A 22,017-nucleotide genomic window follows, 5' to 3' on the forward strand; every position below is an offset into this window, starting at 1 on the left:
CTCAACGCAGTAGACATAGTGTAATATGAACCTGTACAAGGTGCTGACCCAACCCACATGCTATGTCTTGAATTTGAACTATTTAACTGCACATGACTACTTGCTCGTAGTAGCACTTTAGTCACAAAGCCAGGTTACCTGCAGCAGTAGTATGGGCCCCCTTTCCAGTAAAGAGTATTAGATATTATGTGAGTCAGTGCTGTGATGAATGACTGGCCCCTAAAGGGAGCTCCCTTCCATAGCGGTGCCTCATCAGCAGCAAGGAGTTGGGTCGATGATTGGGTAGGCAGGAGCGATTCCATTCGCATACTGTGACGGACCGTTAAGGGACGCTGGGTTTTATTGGATTCGACAGCAACTGGCATCCAGGGGGAGGCCTGCAGGGTACTGGCCTATCACAGAAGTGCCCTTTTCATTCTACATGTGCTAAAGACCCAAGCAGAATGGGGGAGGGAGTGTTACGGATGAGGGAGAGAGAGAAAGAGAGAAAGATGGAATGGCAGGGGGCCTGCAGCTGTGAGAGAGATCATTCTGCTTTCTCAAGATAAGCCTATTGTTTCTCTCCTTTTTACTCGCTATCTTCTCTCTTGTTGTCCCAAGGCTCACCCTTGCCCTGCACTTCGGTTTCTGTGTTTTGCTGCAGGAACTTTGGTTAAACAAATATTAGTTGATCGACCTAAAAACAGTGTCATTACAAAAAGACACAGTGCTTGCTAGCATGAATTGAATCATATGAAATCTCACAGTATTGACTCAAAGTTTAAGGTTTTGTAGATCAATTTTGACAGGGCTGTTGACCTATCAATTCTGGATCTAATAATGCATTGTTTTAAAACTTAAAGCATTTTGTCTTTCAGGATTCAGTCTTTTAGGAGTTACCTGGAAGACATTATCAATTACCGATGGGAACTGGAAGAAGGCAAGCCAAACCTACTGAAAGAGCATCCATTTGAGGAGCTACCAACTCGCACACAGGTGGAGCTCCTGCACAGACTTTGTGATTATCGTCTTGATGCTGCTGATGTCTTCGATCGGCTCAAGGTAGCAAGTTTGTTTATCTTGAATATCCTTTCAACTTTTGATGAACAGAACATAAAATAAGTACAGATTTAACACATTTGCAGGCATGTTATATTTGCAAGCACACCATGGTAGAAGTGATCTGAAGTAGTTTCTTAAAGGGGTCATACGGCGCGAACAGGTGTTTTTCTGTGTCTTTTGTGTGTTATAAATTGCCAATGCATGTATTAGACACGTAAAACTTCAAAAATTAAAGTGTCGGAAACAAAAGATGCATTCTATCTAAAAGTGAATGCTCACCCAGACCTGCCTGAAACGCCTCGTGTAACCACACCCCCACAAATCCACGTCAGTTCATGGTATGATTTGACTAAGACCGCCCAAATGTATACGTAAGTAAGGTGGGTGTACCTGTCACTACAATTGCTTTGGAACCTGATGTTTCAAATATGGTAAGAAGTGTTACATTTCCGTCACACGCTTGCAGTATTCGACCAATCACTACACATTGGTTAACTGGCCAATCATAGCACACCTCGCTTTTCAAAGCTATGAGCTTTGTTAAAAATCTGTGCGTTTCGGAGAGGATACAAACATGCAGGATATGTGGAAAATACAGCGTTTTTTTAACCTTAAATCGTGTATACACATTGCATTACATCTAAAACAATCGATAATATTCGTTTTAGCTGTGTCATATGACTCCTTTAAAGTATTCCTGGGTTTACAGGGCCTGGATGCAGACAGTTTACGTGTTGAGCCTTTCGGCCAAGATGGGACGGGGGCCCTCTACTGGTACTTTTATGGTACACGGCTGTACAAAGAGGAGCCAACCGAAACATTGTCTTTTAAATACAGGTATGGACGGATAAACAACATAAGAAAATAACGTAACATTTACCTATATCTGTTCTCAATCCTATGTACCATTTTTACAGTGAGACTTATGACAAAGTGCCTGAGAAAAAAAGAAGAGGGAGGCCACCAAAGAAGAAGCTTGAGGATAAACTGCCAATGTAAATTATATCTTTTAACATCCAGTCAGAATACATATGACCATGAGTACAAAATACACATACTTCCGACAGATCTCACTCTTTTCAGTGGAACTCTTTAGGAAAGCAAGGGTTGATTTGGTTTGCTTAATTGATCTTGTTTGTTTCAGGGAGGAGGAGGAGGAGGAAGAGGAAGAAGAGGGGGAGACGGAAGAGTCCGTGAAGGCAGATGAGGAGAGCATTGAGGAGGTCAAACCTAAAATAGGTTGGTAAAACAAGATGAATTTTGCAAAAGCTGAACTAGTTTTAGATGTAAAGATGTTGATCACCACATAAATTTGGCAAAATTTTCAGTCTTTGATTTGGATTTGATTAGGTGATATTGAGCTGTTTGTAAACTGTATGAGATGTGTTGTCAGAGCCAAACCGTGGAGCCTGGTCTCTGGTTTGTGACACAGAGGAGCAATGGGCTAGTCTGGCTGAGAGTATTAAAGACAAAACCTCACCTCAGGACCGTCACCTGTATCGCATCATAACTCAAAACTTCCTGCCCGAGATCAGCAACATGATCGAGCACAAGGTGAGTTTTATTAAATCTGCATATGATGCAATAATGAGTCATGTCACAAGCTCTAAGATTTAGAGCTAGTTAGTATTTTCATTGTCCGTTGGACTAATAAATAATATTCAAGTGTAGTTTGTCATTTAGGAATATTTCCTTATGTGCATATAGATATATAGATGAACTAGGTATCTCATCTTTGTCTCATCTAAACAGTGGAAAATCTTGTTGTCTAGCTGAGATGTACAGTGTGCTGCAGTGTTGACGTGTCATTTCTGTGGCTAATCAAGACCTATTAGAGTGTCTGGTTGCCATAGCTACCCTGCTCTCAGCAATCTCCATTACATACCATCACTTTATAAATCTTATATACATCTTACTCCGTGAAACAACATGCAGCTATACATATTTTTTAGACGGAAGTGATTCACTGCAGTCGTTAAGAACAATCCAAATACTTAATTTCACAACCTTGAAGCTGCAGGTTTTAATTTGGAACTGCTTCTTCCAAGTCAGCCCACCGACACACACACTTATCCACACGTGCATGCTCGCACAGCCCTGTCAGAGCCAATCCATCAAGCCGTCGACGTGTAGCAGGCTCTCACCTTGAGGCGAGCTGGAGCCTGGTGATTGACGGTTCGCAGTGCTGCAGGTTTTTGACCTCTTAAGTGGTTATACCAGAGGCAGCCTGTGCACTACGGGATTAAGTATGTAAAGAGTAAGGTTCTGCTTTTACTGAGATTCGGAGAGAATGGGGCTGATGTTCATTCAGGTGGCCTCCGTTCGGTAAACAAAGAGCATATGAGGGAGGGGTAGATAATCCCACAAGTGACCATGTATGCAACTTCAAGTGACAAGGGTGCATTTTTCCCTCAGGAGAAAGAGATCAAACACAAGCTTCTGAATCCACCCAAAGAACGTAATGGCCACCACTGTGAGCAAAACGACAGCAATGAAAATGGGGTAGGCTTATAGTCTACTGTAGTGCTTTTTTTTGTTTGAAAAATATTATAAGACATACAGTACGTTAATACACACATGTGTGTGTGTGTGTGTGTGCGTGCGTGTGTGAGTAGACCAATGGTACAACTGAGGTGGACCAAAAGCAGAAAGAGGAAGACCTGCAAAGACAAGTGCTTCTCGCTGAGCAGCGCCGTGAAGAAGAGAGACTTCTCAAGGAGGAACGGGAGAGAGAGGAACAGGAGAGAGTTAAAGCAGTAGAGGGTGAGTCTTGTTTCACTTTTATCAAAAGTCACCAGCTACCTTAATACTTTCTCAGGCACAGGAGCTCAAAGTTTCCCCGGAAGCTTGATCAAACACACTGATGCTAGAGCACATTCTGTAGTCTTGTCTCAACATGGCAGTTTTGAAGTCAGCAGGTTTTTAACCTAAGGCTTCTTCAATCATACAAAGAGCTGAGCTAGTGGAAACGATCAACCTAACTCCTCATGAGAATCATCCAGCTCTGATATCCTCTGTCAAAGGGTTAATTAACTCATGATTGTGCCGATGCTGATTTAATATATTATGGATGAAGATCAGGCTTGCGGTTCTCTCCAGTGGTTTCCTCCTCCAACCCCTTTAATCCTCCACAGCAGGGTGTGCCGGTCAAGGCAGCACATAAAGCACTTTTCCCCTTTATCTTGCTGGTGTCCTTTGATCAAATGTGCCTTCCAAAACTGCCTGATGAATCGCTCGTATTACTTTTTTTGTTTGCTAACTTTTCGTTTAATCATGCCCTGTTAATGATAAGATGTGTAATGTGAGCTTTAGCTTTCTTATTCTGTCATTCATTGTTTTTATGTTGTACAGAGCGTGCACGTAGAAGAAAGCAGCGAGAGGAGAAGGCCTGGTTGCTCTCCCAAGGGAAAGAGCTTCCCGCTGAGTTGCTTAATCTTGAGACCCACTCACCTGTTCGCAGATCATGTCGCACGAAACAGTTGTAAGCAGTCCGTTTTAATCCATCTTTCTAATAACTATACTTGCATACAGGAATGATTTTTGTTGCTAATTACCATCTAACGCTGAATGCAATGGTTGTTTTTGTGGTTCTGCTTTTCTCATTTCCCTACTGTAGTTATGACATAGATGATGATTACACCGCTCTCTACAAAGGTACGTTTGTACAGTGTTGGGGATGCTTGTGCTGTGGTCAAACTTCAATATTTCCTCTTTTAACAGCTGCAGTAGCTTCATTGAATGTAAAATAATTTTCTCTGTAGTGTTGGAAGCCCTCAAAGCTCACAAAGATGCCTGGCCCTTCATGGAGCCAGTTGATGAGTCGTATGCCCCCAACTACCATGAAATCATACAGGTTGGCATTTATTAATATTGTTATAATGATAATAATAAAGTTACAATGAATTTGAACACCGATAACAATAGAATAATGTGTTAAATGTGTTGTCAGACTCCAATGGACCTGTCCACTATTGAGAGAAAGCTAAATGATGGGGAGTACATGGCCAAGGAAGAGTTTGTGGCTGATGTAAAGCTGATGTTTGAGAACTGTCTGGAATACAATGGAGAAGAGAGTGGTAAATATGATGCTATTCTGTTTTGTTACCCAGAATTGTGGCTTGTAAGCAGAAGTGAAAATCACTGAAATGTGTAGTCTTATATTACACTCTCTATAGATGAGCAAAGCAATCCGCATTAGTGGTGCAAGTATGTGAGGAAGCTTTGACATTGATTAATAGAGAGTGATTGAGCTATTCTCCAGTGAGCCAGGTCCTCCAGTGTCACAGAGACATTCCAGACCCGCAGCTCCCCTCACTGGAGCCATCCATCCATCAGAATGCACTCCCCTGGGGGTGGCGGGGTCAGAGGTCAACTCTGGTTATGTGACCTGGTCTGTGTGTTAGCTGCATGGGCAGATGAGATTGTGTGTGTGTGTGTGTAAATCTGACTTGCCTGTCTGTATCACCTCAGAATACACAATAATGGCCGAGTCCTTGGAACGCTGCTTTAGCCGAGCCTTATTGAAGCATTTTCCCACTGAGGATGGCGATACAGATGAGGAGTTTCATGTGGGCAGTGAGGACCGTGACCGTAAAGAGAAGAAAAAGAGCAAAAGCCATAGACAATCTGGGCCTGATAGCTTGATCAGAGCCACAGAGCAGGCTCAAAAACGAAAAGCTACCAACAATGGCAAAGGAAACAATCAGCATCAAGACATATTGACTTCTTCACAACCCCCTTCTTTACACTACAGTAATGGCCCATCATATCCCCATAACATGCACCCAGGACAGCAACAGGCTGGAATAATGCATCCAGCTCAGCAGGTTAGACCTCAGTCTGTTTTAAAAATTGAGTATTATTGACCGAACGTTTTGAAAACATATATAGTTTTCTCCCTGTGCCAGTGCTTCACAACTATGTTTTTTCCTCTAAAGTTTCACCGGCCTGCAGGTCCTCCAGGACCAGGTATGTATCCGCAACGTATGATGATAGACCCTCGATACCCATACCCTGGGCAAAGACACCTCATGCCTAGATCATCAGGGGATCATGGAAATCTGCATATACCTCACTACAACATGCAGGTATGTTTTTTTGCATTTATCAGTATTAGTTTTGTCATCTTTTAAGAGTTACATGAAATGTTTTTTTATCATATAATATGATTTTTTATCATATAATTTGATTTTTTTTGCAGAATTCCCACATAAATGGCCCCCAATTTGGGCCCAGATACCCAGTAGGACCTGATGGCCGACCTCTTCCACCTCCACATCAGCAGCATTCTTATCCTGGACCCACTCATGGCCCTTCCCTTGGTCCTAGGCCAGTGGCCCTTCAGCCTGGAGGCCTCTTTGCCCCTCCACCCGAGGGCAACATGTACCCTTCACGCCAACAATCAGATGGGCAACTCATGCAGGCTGCAGGGAACAGGTACCCTATGCCTGGTGTCCCAATGCATGGTTCTTACCCTCCTTATGGCCCTCATGGCATGAGGATGCAGAGGATGTGGCCACCCGTCAACCACCAAGGACAGCAGACATCTGGTGGCCCAATGCTGCAAGAACAGGGCATGACTAACCAGCATCCATATAATCACGGCATGATCCGTCCTCCACACAGTTCTGGTTATGCAATGGCGAACAATCAATACAGAATGGCCCCTGTGAATTCCCAAGGTCCCATTGGCCAAGGACCACCAGGGGCTCCTCAGGACACAATGCCACATTTAGCATCCATGCTTGATAGTCCAGAGATGATTGCTCTTCAACAACTCTCTGCTTCATCTTCCCATGTTACAAGCTTCCAGCCGACCCCACAGAGTGGTGGTAATACTTCAGGTGGTGCTGCACTGTCTCCTCCTGAAAACAAGCTTCTCAGACCTAGGGATGGTGTATCAGACATCCAGCACACACCAACATCCCCCAGAGGTAGATGTGGGCATATTTGTACCATTTCAAAGTTTGAGGGATATGGTCTTCATGATTTATGCAGTTTATCTTCATTATAACATTGAGAACCACACTTAACTCTTAATTATGTATTATGACAGGTTCAAATCCAAAACCAGATGATAAACTGTCAACTGGAGAGATGTCTACTCTTAACAGATCACCACAGGCCAAGGCTTTACTAAATACAGCTTCATCATCAGTGTGCAGCACTGAATGTTCTGATCAGAATGAAGACAAACAAGGGCAACCAAATTCAGAAATACCCCACAACAGTGACCAACATAACTCAAATCAGCTGGGACAACAGAAGGCTATGGAGGATTCTTCAAAGGTTTCCCTTAATGGTCCTTCCCAGGAAACCTCAGATGAACCACCCCAGCACCCTTCTCAACAAATACATCAAAACGTTCCCCCACAATTTATGCAGAATGGCCTTCAACGACATGTTCCTCCACACATGCTACATAGTCTGGCTTCACAAATGTCACAAAATATGTTTCAGCAATACCATCAGAATGACTCACAACAAGCACTCCACAATGTATCTGTAAGAGGCCCTCAGCCAGGACCTCTCCATGGAATGCCACAGATACCATCTCAGGGTGGGCAACCTGGTGTTCATCAGCCTGCAACCATCAGTTCTCTACCTCCCAGCCACCCTGTATCCCATCCAATTGCTCAGCCCTCTCCAGCCGATCAAGGGGACCAAAGACCTTGTGAGCCAACCAGCAGGAGATTATCAGGTGGGAGCACAGCTTCCCAAGATAGCACCAATGCTAACATGAGGACTGATTCTGCTAACAGCCTTAACAAACAACAGCCCTTCAGTCCAGAGTCACAAACTCAGCTGAGAAGGCAGGGACCAGTACCACTGAACAATCAGGCACCTCCAATGCACAATCAGGCACCTCCAATGCACTCTCAGGGTCCAGAAACCAACACTATGGGCCACTATAGTGCAAATGAGCCAACACTTCAACATTTTGGCCCACAGATGAGTAGACCATTACATTCCTCAAATCAACAGGCTTACGCAAACCAGACTCCACACTATGCCGCTTATCATCAGCAAGGTGTTCCTTACCAGTATCGCATGGCCACGCAACATCCTCAGGAACACCCCAGCATGTATCCTCAGTTCCAGCAGCAGCAGTTTTATCAGCACTCTAGACATAACAGACCTAGATTTGCATCTGAGGAGTGGCCTAGACCTCCATATCAACCTCAACATTCAATGATGCCTAATTCTTTCCCATCACCATCAGTTGGCACTGTTAATGGCCGGCATAAGGACAACACCATGTCTCCTCAGGGATCTGATGGATCTGGTAGGAGTTTAATGTCCCCGAGTCCTTTACCTGATGGGTCGCTGAGCAGCACATTGGAAAGAAGAGAACATGGCAGCCCTGCCAAACAGGCAAGAACTGAGGAGCCTTCTGAACGTGCTGACAGCCCAAAGGAGCTCCTGGACCTGGACAGCCACAATGCTGCAACCCGACATCATACTTCAGCTCAACCACACCCCAGTTTCCCATATGGCCCTCGTGCCATGCATGCCAGCGTGCAGCAGGGTAGTGCTCCCCATATGATGGCAGGTGGGCCGTATTCCAACCACCAGTTTCCCAGAGGACACTTTGCCCCACAGCATCCTCTTCCACATTTGATGGAAGCCTTACAGAGGCCCCAGCACCTGCCTTTCTCCCCAGGTCAAACTCGTATGGCTATGTACAGGCACCCAAATGTTGCCGGGCACTTCCAGGGAATGGTGGTTCCACAAAGGACAGTGGTGGCGGAACACTTAATTCGCACTGGGTAAGAAATCTCTTTTAGTTAGATCTTTAAGATAAATAATCCATATTAGATGTCAAATTCATGTATGCTAGCATGATAGATAAAATAACCTAAATAAATAATTTGGCACATTCATCTAAATCAGAGGCTGTTTACACGACGGCGTTTTCAACTTCAAAAACGGTCAACTTTTTATGCATTTTGGCCATTTGTTTACATGACAACAGCGTTTTGGGGGACTGAAAACGGGTCTCAAAGTGCAAGTTTTTGAAAACGGCACCGTTCTCGTCTCTGTGTAAACTGCAAGACGGAAGTTTTGGAAAACGATGATATCACGCACATGCGTAGTACTTGTTCAGTCATGCGAGCATACCCAAAACAACATGGTCACCTCCGGTACTGTGTGCGGGTGCTGCTGGACATATGTATTAACGTTTCTCTAGCGTGGATTTACTGCACCACTAAGACCAGTGGAGACACATTATTTACATTCGCCAGACCTTAAGCACACATATACGTCAACCAAGGTTATTAAAATGCACTTTTGGATCATAATTGTGTATGTGCGCAGGCACGTTGTGTTTCTTTACAATGCAACATCGCCATCCACTGACCTGGCATGCATAATGCAGCGTTTTTATTTGTTTTCCCTGATAGGTCTAAATGCAGATTGTTTTGAAAATGCTGTCGTGTATGTGAGACTTCTTAAAAACACAAAAATCTGTTTTTCATCGTGTATACGTGATCTTAGTCTGTAATACTTTAACACTTTTATTTCTTAATTGTAATAACTTTTGGTCTTGTTTGATAGGCAGCAGATGTTTGGTACAGCATCTCCCAATGGCCCAGGCAATAAACAAGGAGTGTGAAAATGTAGATCTCACTGGAAACTCAATAAATACTTGAATCTCTTCTATGATAGTAAATTAAATCCTGGAATATACAAAAAAATGGTGAAATGATCAATTGCTGAAAATGACAACTTACAACACCAATCAGAGTTCTGCTCCTGAGACATGCTTCTGAAATTAATCAAACTAATAGCTCCCCAGGCACCTTTGAAAAGTCTTTAGTCCAGTTTTAAAGGGGGAGGTAGTATGTCTCAGTGCCAATGAGTTGACCAAGGACCACTGACCATGGAGGACACGTGAATCGGTCAGGTCTGTGTAGTGCTCAGATACAGTTTAAACTGTTAAAACTGTTCTGCAGATGTTTTCTTGGATTGGAATGTCTCTTTGGCCTCATTCTGTGAAGAAAGTACATCTATGATGCTCTCTTGCATGGGAAGTTACAAAAAGAGTTAAGAAACTAGATATTGGTAATGAGCAATTAAACTCAGGTGTAGTAAAAAAGGTACTGAGACTACTTCAATTGTTTCCAACCCTGTGGACAAACTAGACTCAGTTGCCTTTTATGTACTTATTGAATGTTCCCGTTTCATGTACTTGTGACTGTGTGAATGAGTTTAGATATAGTAATGATGCAACACAAGGAATAAAAGATGGATCCTCTGCTTCACTGGAAACAGCACACTTGGGAGTGTTTTAAAGAGGTGATGTTCACCTCAACTAAAACACAGTATCCACTTTAGTTCTGGTGTGATGCATCCTTTTAATGCCACTTCATCTTTAAAGATTGTCTTTGATTTTCATAGACTGGCAGAAAACTTGGCTGCTCTATTTTGTTATGCACTAGGAATAGTCTTTAATACTGGAATTAGTGGCCTTGAAATAAAATTAGACATGTGCTTCTTTGTATGGGACTACTTATCTACAACTTCACTCGTCTATCTCTTGAGATTTCTCATGGTCCCTCATTGATGTATCCGGCTAGTTTATGTATGCAAAGAATGAAAAGGAATCAGGTTTTAGATTCTTACACAGGCTACTGGTGACCTTTGAGGTTTTTAAGTCTGGTTTATGCTTTGTCATCTGCTATCATTCAGTATTTACCATCAAAGAAATGTCATTTTTATTTTTTTGTTTTTAATTGTTAAAACAATTAACAATTTTTGTTTTTGTTATATAGAGATGCAATACTAACAAAACATTGGGTAAGGGCATGAATCAGGCTTAAAACCCACTTGTAGAAATTAAATTGTTGAAGTACCACTGTAGCTCATTTAAACGAATGCGAGTAATGTGTTGATGTGCTCATATTTTACATGAATGCTTCCTCTTTTAATTCATTGTACTGAATATGTCCTCAGGGTGTAGTGGTTTTAATACGGGTATTGTCAAATGAATATTCAGTGATAAAAATGACAATGAAATGTCTCAAACTGTGATAAGTGCATTTGATTCATCTGAATGGTAAATTATCTTAATTTCATACTTTTTGTGGTCTTTGGTACAGAAAAGTTGGTTATTCTTCACATTGCTGTTTGATTTCATATTGCAAATGCAGGTTTTCATGGGCAAAGCTAGCCGAAAACAGGTTGGCTTTTATTTTCATGGTTCCTACCATCGTTGTCCTGCACTAAAATACTTATTTTGAATATCTGCTTTTTATTACATTTGATCTCTCTGGGTTAACTTCATATTTTGCTCATTTTCACGAAGCATTCAAAAATAAACTGCTTTTTATGGGAATATGACAAAGAATCTACCTCATAATGGCACATTATCCATTCCCATTCTGGACATACACATTAAGATTTTCTGTCACTTGTTTATATTTGTCATGTAGAAAATACCCTTAATTTTTTCGTACATTTATACAGTATATTTGATAGCTTCATCCTTAAATCAACACTGTAAGCCTTAAAATGTCAACCCGCAATGATTATTATTAAATTATTAGTGCCAAGTTTGAACTTTCTTAAAAATTGCTTCTGTTTTACAACAATAAGGGAAATGAAGGCAGCACCTAGATTTTAATGTGACATTATTCACATCCTTGCCCTCATTTTGGAGTTTTGCAGGATCCGGACTGTAAAGTCATTAGTGTAAATGATATGACAATGTTCACAATACCCTAAAATGTTTTGTCCCAGAAACCTGTCGCAGTGTATCCTGACATGTAACAAATGTATTTTATGAAGTGAAATGTGAAAATTGACTTGAGATGAAATTGATGCTGTCCACCCGTTTAGTGTGAATGTCTTAGCTCACCAGTTTATTAGGATCATTTTGGCAATAGTAGACCGTTCTGTTGGAGATTTAAGATTCACCTGTTCATATGTAAAGGGGTTATTTAGCTGCAGTAGGTTACAAGATTTTGCTATGTACAGATGTGTCTTTTAATTTTTATTCTTATTTTCTTTTGCATATTGGTGGCTAACAACAGATCTGTATCTCTTGAAATCTGATTTTTTTCTGCACTAGTTAAAATGCTAGTTGGATAAATGTGAATCCTATTTATTTGTTCATATGTTTTGTACATTGTTTGTCTTTTTAATATAAATGTGTTCTTTGTTTTTTTTCCCTTTTGTACTTTACCTCAGTAGCAAAATGGCATACAAAAGGACACTTGTAACTTTCATTTTTATGTAAAGTTTACATGTTATCTTACCTGCCTCACAAATTATTTTGGAAATGGGCTTAAGTATTTTCCTACTGTACATTTCTTAGAATAAAATGTTTCATTAGATTTTAGGTTTGTTTGCTTTGTCATTTACATGAGTGATGGAGATACCATTTTAATTTCCCAAGGTCTTCCATTAATAACATAAAACGTTTATGTAGTAACTACGCTTACTTTGTAACTAATATGCATAGATGTTAAGATAAACAGACGTATTGTTGTGTAACACAACTTGTGTTTCAGTGCTTGTGGTAATTTACTCACAGTAAAGCGGGTCTCGAGTGTTTCAGTCAGAGGGAGAACCTTCACCTAAGTGAACAGAAATATCACATTCACTTGTTGCTTATATAATCTATAAATATTAAACATGTGAATTTCTTTAAGTATTGTTAATATACTACCTCCGGGTAGATAAATATACTATATTAGCCATTTTTTGCTCCTGTCTTTTGTTCACGCGCATTGACACGCTCGCACGCGCGCACACACCAGAGCCAATGACGTTCGAGGACGGTTGTGACGTCGCGCTCTGTTTTGGAAAGCATTCTGTAGGGTAAAAGCATAGACATTTCGGTAAAAGTCGTAGTTGTGTTGAAATAAATAATAACGTTAATAATATTTTGACGATTTAGCTGTAAACGATACACTTCACTCCAGCTTCAGGTAAGACGTATCAACGTTAACTTGCTATATGTTACGTATGTTTAAAAAACGAACCGTATCGCTCATTCAGTGTAGAGGTAACGTAACGTTACTTATCCAGTTGTGTTTTCGATTAGATCGAAATGTCTTAATAAAGGTTATGGATTAAATCGGTTATTGTTTTAGCGAAGAAACACGTGAATGAGCAACATTTTTAGTTATAATAGGTAGAGTACAGCTCGGCAGACTGCTGTGTCATGCGCTTTGTTTACATGTAAATGGGTCTGTAACAGATGGTCTTATTGTTTGTAGAAGTGAACTGACGGATTTCGTGTGTAGACTGCTTGTAGACATTCACATTTTAAGTAAAGATAAATGTCAGCAAATTTTTCTCAGAAAGGGAACTTATGGCTGAAACTTGGTGGAAAAAAAAGAAGTAAAAGCTGTAATTACGAACTCTTACAGTCACTTTAGTTTTTCTTTTACTTTTTTGTTTGTTTGTTAGTAATAATTACAGTTATGTACAAACATAAGTCTAGAGGACTAAGCCTAAAAAGTAAAATCCCGTAAGTTTCATACTGTACAATTGCATAAAGACTTAAATTATATTGGTGGCATAGAAAATCTGTTTTATTCTACATGGGTCAGTAAATCAGCATTTATGCAAAAAGTGTCAGCATAAGGCATGTAAAACAAAACAAAAAATGTTTTTTTATGCATCTAATTATTCTAATTAATTCTACCATCCGCACAGAGCATAGTGCTTGAATCCCAGCCATGTGCACACTCACTCTTCGCCGCCTGCTGCAGATATGGATGCTGTTTCAGTGTTGTGCTTCATGTAACTGTGGACTAGATCCCAAAAAGCGGGACATGTTGATGAAGCTGGAGGAGTTGAGGCGTACTGGAGGAGGCGTTGAGCTGGACGAGCGAGAGAAACTCCTCGATGCGAAGCTTCAGCAACTAAAAGAGCATGAAATGAAAGTTGGACCGTTTCCTCCGTCCATGCATTTCTTTAAGGCGAAGCCCCTCATTGAGCAAAGCCCTATCTTTAGTTTGCTTCAGAAAATGCCTAAAGGTGCAGTAGTCGAATTTTGTTGAATGCTTAATAAACTGTTTAACAAAAATCCTAAAACTGATGATAGTTTGGTTTTTAACGCCCTCAAGGTTTACCTATAATTCTTTGTGAGATTTTATGTCACGTGTTCTTCATGTAAACAGGTGGGGCTCTACACGTTCACGACTTTGCCATGGTTGGTGTGGAATGGCTGGTGAAGAACGTTACCTACAGAGAGAACTGCTACGTTTGCTTCACCGATGAGCTGTTTGTGCAGTTTATCTTCTCCTCTGGGCAGCCTGCACCTCGTCCTCGTTGCTCCCAATGGACCCTGCTAAGATCCCTCAGGGAAAAGACTAAAAACATCACTGACTTGGACAACAGGTGCAGTGATCCTGAGAGTCTGATGTTGTGATGTTTCTCTGTGTTTTTCTAAAGTTCCTCTTCATTCGACCCACAGTTTCATTCGAAATCTTACGCTTTTCACCGAGGACCCAGAAAGAGCCTATCCCAGCCAAGATGTAGTGTGGAAGAGATTTGAGAAGGCATTTTTGGGGGCGTACGGACTGGTCACCTATGCACCTGTATTTAAAGACTATCTCTATGAAGGTCTCAGACAGTTCTATGAGGACAACATCATGTATGTGGAAATCAGGGCTTTGCTACCATCGGTATGGATTCATTTAGCATGTGGTGCTTAGTATACTAATCCATTCAAAAAAAGGATCAAATGAATATTCATTTGATCATTTTAAGACATACGAACTCGATGGCAGACTGAATGATAAGCAGTGGAGTATGCAGGCCTGCCAGGAGGTGGTGAGAAGATTTACAACACATTATCCAGACTTTGTAGGGGCTCGGGTGATCTTCACTATCCACAGGTCAAATACACATTTGACTTGTTCAGAGATGTGAATTAGAGACGTATTGAATTTATAAAAGTTATTCATTGCTTCTCCTTGGTGTTACAGAGGTGTAAATGCAACTGTGGCCATAAAGGCAGTAGAAGAGGCCATGACATTACAGAGGAACTTTCCAGACACCATGGCAGGCTTTGACTTTGTGGGTATATGACGGCTGTGTTTTTAGCACTTGAACTTACTATAAAGAAATTACATAATACACTTACTTCTATAATTCCAGGTTGGACAAGAAGATCTCGGCAGACCTTTGTGGTACTTCAAGGACGCTTTGAGTTTACCTGAACAAAGGGGTGTCGACCTGCCCTACTTTTTCCACGCAGGAGAGACAGGTTTCTTTTGATATCTTGCCTCTTTCATCTGGTACAGAGCACATTAGCTCACAAAAGCCGCCCTTTAGGCTCATGTGCTCTTAGAGCAACGTTTATTGAACATGTGTTTGATTTTATGGTTGCCGAGGTAACTCTTTATTCGCCACACAGATTCACAAGGAACAGAGGTGGATCAGAACCTTATGGATGCCATTCTGTTCAACACCACACGCATAGGTCACGGCTTTGCTTTGGCACGTCACCCTGTAGTTAAAGAGATGTCTAGAAAGATGGATGTGCCAGTAGAAGTTTGTCCTATCTCAAATCAGGTATGTATCACCCACTGTTTATCTAAAATTGAATTCAATATTCTTTTCAGTCTTTTAATTCGTTAAAATATGTAAATAGGTACTTATGTAAAAATGTTTGGTTATAGTGCTGATTTGTTTCCTCGTCAGGTGTTGAAACTGGTCTCAGACCTGCGGAATCACCCAGCCGCTGTGCTGATGGCTGAGGGTCATCCTCTAGTGATCAGCTCTGATGATCCAGCACTGTTTGGGGCTAGTGGACTTTCTCATGATTTCTATGAAGCCTTTATGGGCTTTGGTGGAATGAGCTTTAATTTGGGCACATTGAAAGAGCTGGTCATAAACTCTCTCAGGTAACAGAATTTAACTACATTTAAAAAATACCCTTAAAGTATATACATACATATAGACCAGTGGCGATCCGTGCGTCCTCTTCAGGGGAAGCAGGAATTCAAAATACGTGCCTGCTGCAGACACGTCGAAAGGGTTTATGATAAAAGAGACGCTCGCGTTCAGAAGACACAGCGTTAACACTTAACTCTGATTACACATGAGACTAAGCGAGTATCTAGCAATCTCTTTTATCATAAACCCTTTCGACGCGGTTGCAGCAGGCACGTATTTTGACATGACGGGCTAAATACATGTTTTGCCGAGCTACGCATTACTGCTTCCCCGGAAGAAGAGTCACGGATCGCCACTGATATAGACCACTTCGCAAGATGTAAACACTAAGGCCCGGTTTCACAGACAAGGCTTAAGGCTAGTCCCAGGCTTCACAATAATCTATATATCATTTTTATAATTAATATTTGTGAGTTTGTTGAGATTTAAAAAATGTTTGTCTTACCCTTGATTTCTAGGTACAGCTCACTGCCAAGTCAAACAAAGGAAAAGGCTATTGCAGCTCTACTGGTAAAATGGGATAAGTTTGTCCTGGAGAGTTTATTATGAGCTACTTTAAATAGTAGTCTTTTAACCGGGACAACTTTAACACTGTGTGTTTACTGGATGTTTATATGTGAATGTAAAATCGCGTGAAGACTGTTGTTTGATATGAGGAATTGATTGTAATGTCTTGAACTGACTTGTACTGCCATCTGGTGCACAACATTTATACATCAATTCAAAAGCTGTTTATTCCAAAATGAAGGACGCTGAAACTTGAACTTCAAAATGTAGTTATTTAATGGGTACAACCACTTCTTGTTTTTTATTTCAAGACCCTGAATTTCTAATAAGAACTAGGATTTGGAAAATCAGTTTGTCTTCTATTATTCTATAAAAACATAATGTTGAAAAAATGACAGAAAATAAACTGATTTACATCTTGCCAAGTTAAATTAGGTTATTATGTTGGTGAATTTGTTACATAAATTTTAATAAAACAAAACAATGGTGACATCACTCTGTATATCATTAACACAGTGGAACCTCTTTCCAGGGCAAATGTTGTATGTAAATTGTTTTATTGCTGGTGTTCTTTCAGGTTTTCAATGTAACTCTTTTTATCTATTGCTGCTATTAAACTGGGAAAAATAGCGCTCATCAAGAATATTGGTATAAACCTTGTGAATATGTTTCTGCCTGTAAATGGAAACAGAGGTTTCATTTGGTTAAAATTCATAAACGGAGATGAAATTCTTAAATGTAGCAGCGGCTCATTGATTTTCTTTAAAAGCTAAATTGCAAATTATAAGTAGTAATAAAGGCTATTCAGCTATAGTCAACAACTCACTGAGCATTGTGGGCCTGGGCCAGCTGGGCGTTGGTGTTGTCCAATGCCCTGCGTAGCTCCACATTGGCCCGTGCCTGCTGTCTTTCAAGCAGCAGTGCAGCACGAGCTGATGCCATTCGCAAGTTATACTCCTTCATCTCCTTCTCCCTTTGCTCCATGCAAGCACGCTGCATACACATATTTAATAAAAAGAGTTTTGTTGCTTTGCGTCCATGGGTATTAGCTTTGAAATATCTATTGCATGCAAGTGTACTCTTCGCCTTTTCAATTTCACAACTAAATTCTGGGCTTACCTTCTTCTCTTCTGCTTGCTGCTGCTGGTCCAGAGTGTATTGTTCAAGCTCTTTTGGGCTCATTCCCTTGTAACAGTCCCTGCGGAGGCGAGACGGACCCAGCACACTAGCACTCTGTGCTGGGTTTTCAGTCAGCAGGTCTCCGTTCAGCTGGTTCACAATGTCCGTCCGGTTGTTTTCTTCCTCCTCACGATGCTCTTGCAAACGTCTCTGTGTAATTTCTGCAGCCTAGAGCCAGGGAGAAAGAAAATTTTAAACTCGAGCCTCGATCAAGAATAAATAAAATCACGCTGACCAAAAATTGTATAATTGCCTTACATGCATTAATGATACATGTTCTCAAATCCTAAACCTTACTTTTTTCTTTTCTCATTTTTGTGACTCACCAATGACAAGTTATAGTCTTTGGTGGCAGTGGTTGCCGCTCTCCTGAATTGCTTCTCCATCTTCTCTAATTCAAGAGCTCGGTTGTCCAAAGAAAGTCTGCTTTGATCATACTGATGCACTATACAGTATACAAACACAACAAATAGTGATACAGTATTAAAAGTTTGTATCAATAATGATTATCTTAATGCTTTTGGGTTGTGTAAGCATCATAACAGTATGTAAATACATATAAACAAGTTTTTCAATGTCAGGCCCAAATATGTTCAAACTTACGTTCTTGTTTTAGCTGTTGTTTTGTTTGTTCTCGTTCTTGCTGCTGCTGTATGCACCATCCTCTGAGCTGCTCCTTCTGCTTTCGCTGTCTCTCCTTACAGGATAAATCCTCTCCTGTCAGCTCTGCTAGTATCTTCATCCCCTCCTGTTTCTTCAGCCGCTCTGGGTCGTTCAGGTCAAACTCGCGGCTGCAGCTGGCCTGTTGGAACTGTTGTCTGAACTGTACGATGGCTTCATTCAGGAGGCGCTCATCTTTCGTCTGTCGCTGGTCCAGGACACAAGCGGCACGATCACCACAGATGAGGTCATTCGCTAAAATCAGACAGAATAAGAAGTTTTGTGACTACATTTATTCATAACTAGGCCTACCTATTAACAAAAACTACTCAAACTCAAATGTTTTCTTTTATAAATACTATTATGAACCATTCGCTGTTTACCATAAAAACCATTACGAAATATCTTTATGTAGTGTATTTTGAGTCTTGCTGCCAAATAACATCGCACCAAGAGAACTCAACACATCACCAGTAGACACCCATAGAAACCATTATTCACTCTTAAAAATAAAGGACCTTAAAAGGTTCTTCACAGCGATGCCATAGAAGAAGCATTTTTGGTTTCAAAAAGAACTATTGAGTCAAACGTTCTTTAAAGAACCATCTCTTTCTTAGCTTTTTATAATTCTCTTCAGTACAAGTGATTAAAAAAAATGTTAAGTAAAAAATTACAAAAGTCATAGCCTTTTTGCACTGGACATGCTGGTTTTGGCCTTATCACCGGCTGCAGTCATGTCCTCTTTCCACATAAAACACCAGCGATGTCAACCACCCGATAAGGCACCGCATTATGAAGCGAAGCCATGTTGACAAGTTTCAGTAAGTAAGGGCAAAAATGCACAAGAAATAGTACCTTCAATGCCCTGTAAATGGCAATATTGCTTCTTCTGTAGAAGAAATTAACTGCTGCAGAAAAAGTTAAGTGCCATGCAAAATGTAATGTGTTACTGCATTAGTCTTTACAAATGTAGTGGAGTAAAGAGTACATATACTTATTCAAAAATGTAGTCAAGTAGAGAGTAAAAGTTGCTAATTTCTTTAATACTCAGTACAACTACAAAGTAGCCAAAAAGATACTTAAGTACAGTAACTAAATTACATTTACTCCAATACTGCAAAGAACCTTTTGTGAAACAGAAAGGTTCTTCGGATGTTAAGGGTTCTTTATGGAACCATAGACAAAAAAGGTTCTTGGCATCTTGCAACTTTTTTAAGAGTGTAGTTTCCATTTAAACCAATGGGCACACAATTCTCATTATAACCATTAAATCCATTAGAATGTTTGTAATGCTTTAAGTTTTTTCAGCAGGATGAACTCTGAGAGACCAAAAATGTTTAATAACCAAAAATGAAAGATAATAGAAAGCACAGTGAAATAACCGAAATAAGTAAACTATTCAGCTCAGGTAAAGAAAACAAATAAATAAATACATAAGCTATTAAATTGTATGTAATAAACAAAATCAAATAATTAATGGAGTAAACTGACTAAAACTAATCTGGAATTATTTTAAATGGTTAGCTAGAATGATTATTTACCGTAGGCTTCACGTTCATCCGCTTCTCGTTGCTCTTTCTCTCTTCTTTCTTTTACCTGATGGTCGAGAGCAACCCTGTCAACCTAACCGAGATACAAATGAATGATTGTTAGACACAGGAAATAGGCTATATATTTTTTTTTAATTAAAATTATTAGCAAATAGATCAACTTACTCCGCTCGTGCGAACTCTGTCGTTGAATATCCTTTCTTGGCGTTTCTGTTCACTGTTTTTTCTTTTGTCGAGTTGTAAAGCTTCGACACGGTCAGTCAGATGTTCAACGTGGCTCATCGTTGACTATATCACCTCTGTTCATCGATTTGTAAGAAATATTAATCGTCTCACCGGGTGTCAGGGGAAAACCACAAACAAACACGTTGCTATGATACTGTGATCTGTGTTCGAAAATGGCGCCCTCTATCGGTCGCTTGTATTTCAGCAAGTCGTCTGTAAAAGGCTGAAATGAACATAAACCACACTTATTCATGGTACATACATTTGATTCAAAGACTAGTTTGTCTATGATGTTTGTTGTTTAGTTTTTGAAAACCATGATCCTATTTTAAATCATCGTTAGGAAATATCATGGTTTTATTATAGTAAACATGGTGATTTAACATGTTTTTCTGGGCATACAAATATCATGGGTAAACTATGGTTATTGTGTTAAATATAAGTGGTTGGGGTAGGTTTGGTTTAGTTACTTAAAAGGACAGTTCAGCGAAAAATAAAAATCCTGTCTTCCTTTACTCACCCTCGAGTTGTCTGTACAAATTTCAGAACACAGAGAAAGATATTTGGAAAGATGCTTGTAACCAAACAGTATTTGGCCACCATTGAATACCATAGTGAGAAAAATTATTTAACATTTGGTCAATGAGCTTACAATTAGTGCTGTCTACAAAAGCATCTTTACAAGTAGCCTAGCTGAAGACTTTTGCTCAGATTTTGTCCAGATTTTCAGTCTGGACTTGTTGCAGAAAGTCTGCGCCAGTCTGAAGATTTGATCAGTTAGTGAAACAAGTGCAACATGTTTTAAACTCATTAGGCCAAGTGCACAAACCTTAGGAAGTCCACAGTATACAGTGTGATAATGTGCTTTGATGCTGCAAGACACTGGCTTTTAATGCACTTCATCAATGTGTTTTGTCAGTCACAAAATAACTTTTAATTACACTGTAAAAATGTCCATAAAGAATGATAAGATAAAATGTACAATAGTGAGTATAGGCCTACTCCATATTATGAGTGTACTCCTCCATACACAACCCATATGTTGGACTGCCGTGATTAGACATGAAATTTAGACACCTGGAGACGCGCGTTCCTGTAACATCTTAACAGCTGCAGTGCCAGGTTCCCTCGAAAGGGAACTAGAAAGAAGACATTAGGGATTCTTATGAAGTAAGAATTGTAAACGTAGTCAAGTATGTTTACCTACTTGTCAGTCACGGTGTAGATAATATTTTTCACTGAATTCATATTAAACACAAATTGAAGAAAAGGAGGTGCCTTTGGCATTTTGGGAAAAACGGGTTTCAGCATATTTTATTGTGTCAGTTGTTATAGTTATAAATTAAACATTATTTCCATGTTGTTCATGCTTTAAATTACTTGTCACTGAAATATGATGCAGCATGTTTAAACTTTCATTTTTCAGTTCAACCTTTGCCTTCTGATAAGAGAGTCCACAGTATATGAGTTATGTGCAAATGATAAAGCATCTTACTCTTGGATTCTTTAAAGTTCTCTTAGTACAAATGAAACACACAACATGAATGCTGCACAATAGCGCAGTCCCAACAAGAACATTCATCACAAATATACTGTTTGATACACAGAGTTGTAAGGTAATCTATGTATAGGATATTATTAATAGCTCACAAATAGTTCACTTGGTATTAGATAATTGGAGTTATTTGTAACAGAGCGTATTATGAATTGCAGACCTTCCGGGTGCTGTAAAACTAAAAGAAAGTAAAAACAAATGCGCACAAACAAATTTACCCATGCCAAACAATTCACATACACAGACAATATTTTAAATGTAAACCCTAAACCATAAACCGACAAGACAGCAAACTGGTGTATGTTTGACCAATTTAAAGGTTGAATATTCTATGTGCCATATACGCACTACTGTATGCACTGTACTGTAATATCTATACAG

At 40.1% G+C, this 22,017-nt stretch overlaps 3 protein-coding genes and 1 long non-coding RNA gene across 4 annotated transcripts in view; 2 read left to right on the forward strand and 2 right to left on the reverse strand.

Moving 5' to 3' along the window:
- Window positions 1–12,380, forward strand: part of LOC130551725 (chromatin remodeling regulator CECR2) — a 27,745-nt gene extending 15,365 nt beyond the window's left edge. The window contains exons 3-18 of the mRNA XM_057329594.1: window positions 858–1,041; window positions 1,751–1,878; window positions 1,959–2,036; window positions 2,186–2,280; window positions 2,435–2,595; window positions 3,457–3,543; window positions 3,657–3,804; window positions 4,393–4,522; window positions 4,658–4,695; window positions 4,803–4,894; window positions 4,991–5,117; window positions 5,512–5,867; window positions 5,979–6,128; window positions 6,242–6,974; window positions 7,097–8,810; window positions 9,601–12,380. Of these exons, the coding sequence (XP_057185577.1) occupies window positions 858–1,041; window positions 1,751–1,878; window positions 1,959–2,036; window positions 2,186–2,280; window positions 2,435–2,595; window positions 3,457–3,543; window positions 3,657–3,804; window positions 4,393–4,522; window positions 4,658–4,695; window positions 4,803–4,894; window positions 4,991–5,117; window positions 5,512–5,867; window positions 5,979–6,128; window positions 6,242–6,974; window positions 7,097–8,810; window positions 9,601–9,658 (4,279 nt within the window). The 3' untranslated portion in view covers window positions 9,659–12,380. The remainder of the gene's footprint in view (window positions 1–857; window positions 1,042–1,750; window positions 1,879–1,958; window positions 2,037–2,185; window positions 2,281–2,434; window positions 2,596–3,456; window positions 3,544–3,656; window positions 3,805–4,392; window positions 4,523–4,657; window positions 4,696–4,802; window positions 4,895–4,990; window positions 5,118–5,511; window positions 5,868–5,978; window positions 6,129–6,241; window positions 6,975–7,096; window positions 8,811–9,600) is intronic.
- Window positions 1–12,789, reverse strand: part of LOC130551726 (uncharacterized) — a 15,871-nt gene extending 3,082 nt beyond the window's left edge. The window contains exons 1-2 of the long non-coding RNA XR_008962651.1: window positions 12,716–12,789; window positions 12,579–12,623 (exon numbers count right to left, since the gene is read on the reverse strand). This is a non-coding gene — a long non-coding RNA (uncharacterized LOC130551726). The remainder of the gene's footprint in view (window positions 1–12,578; window positions 12,624–12,715) is intronic.
- A 33-nt stretch (window positions 12,790–12,822) lies between these two features.
- Window positions 12,823–17,047, forward strand: ada2a (adenosine deaminase 2a). The gene is made up of 10 exons (XM_057330454.1): window positions 12,823–12,977; window positions 13,711–14,034; window positions 14,178–14,397; window positions 14,474–14,684; window positions 14,770–14,897; window positions 14,988–15,078; window positions 15,160–15,268; window positions 15,419–15,576; window positions 15,706–15,908; window positions 16,419–17,047. The coding sequence occupies exons 2-10, from the start codon at window positions 13,734–13,736 to the stop codon at window positions 16,507–16,509; spliced, it is 1,512 nt and encodes a 503-aa protein (XP_057186437.1). The 5' UTR covers window positions 12,823–12,977; window positions 13,711–13,733; the 3' UTR covers window positions 16,510–17,047.
- Window positions 17,027–20,231, reverse strand: ribc2 (RIB43A domain with coiled-coils 2). Its single transcript, XM_057330456.1, has 7 exons — window positions 20,022–20,231; window positions 19,848–19,929; window positions 18,250–18,561; window positions 17,973–18,091; window positions 17,587–17,814; window positions 17,294–17,460; window positions 17,027–17,142 (listed from the first exon to the last, which is right to left on the reverse strand). The coding sequence occupies exons 1-7, from the start codon at window positions 20,136–20,138 to the stop codon at window positions 17,064–17,066; spliced, it is 1,104 nt and encodes a 367-aa protein (XP_057186439.1). The 5' UTR covers window positions 20,139–20,231; the 3' UTR covers window positions 17,027–17,063.
- Window positions 20,232–22,017: the final 1,786 nt, after the last annotated feature.

Source organism: Triplophysa rosa, linkage group LG3, assembly GCF_024868665.1.
Source record: "Triplophysa rosa linkage group LG3, Trosa_1v2, whole genome shotgun sequence".
NCBI classification, from domain to species: Eukaryota; Metazoa; Chordata; class Actinopteri; order Cypriniformes; family Nemacheilidae; genus Triplophysa; species Triplophysa rosa.

Coding starts and splice junctions, on each gene's coding strand:
- ribc2 (XM_057330456.1), bottom strand. CDS start 20,138: ATGAGCCACGTTGAACATCTGACTGACCGTGTCGAAGCTTTACAACTC. Junction 18,562..19,847: donor GGATGAACGTGAAGCCTACG/GTAAATAATCAT, acceptor GTCTGATTTTAG/CGAATGACCTCATCTGTGGT. Junction 18,092..18,249: donor ACAACAGCTAAAACAAGAAC/GTAAGTTTGAAC, acceptor TATACTGTATAG/TGCATCAGTATGATCAAAGC.
- ada2a (XM_057330454.1), top strand. CDS start 13,734: ATGTGCACACTCACTCTTCGCCGCCTGCTGCAGATATGGATGCTGTTT. Junction 15,269..15,418: donor TTTCCACGCAGGAGAGACAG/GTTTCTTTTGAT, acceptor TTCGCCACACAG/ATTCACAAGGAACAGAGGTG. Junction 15,909..16,418: donor CTGGTCATAAACTCTCTCAG/GTAACAGAATTT, acceptor CTTGATTTCTAG/GTACAGCTCACTGCCAAGTC.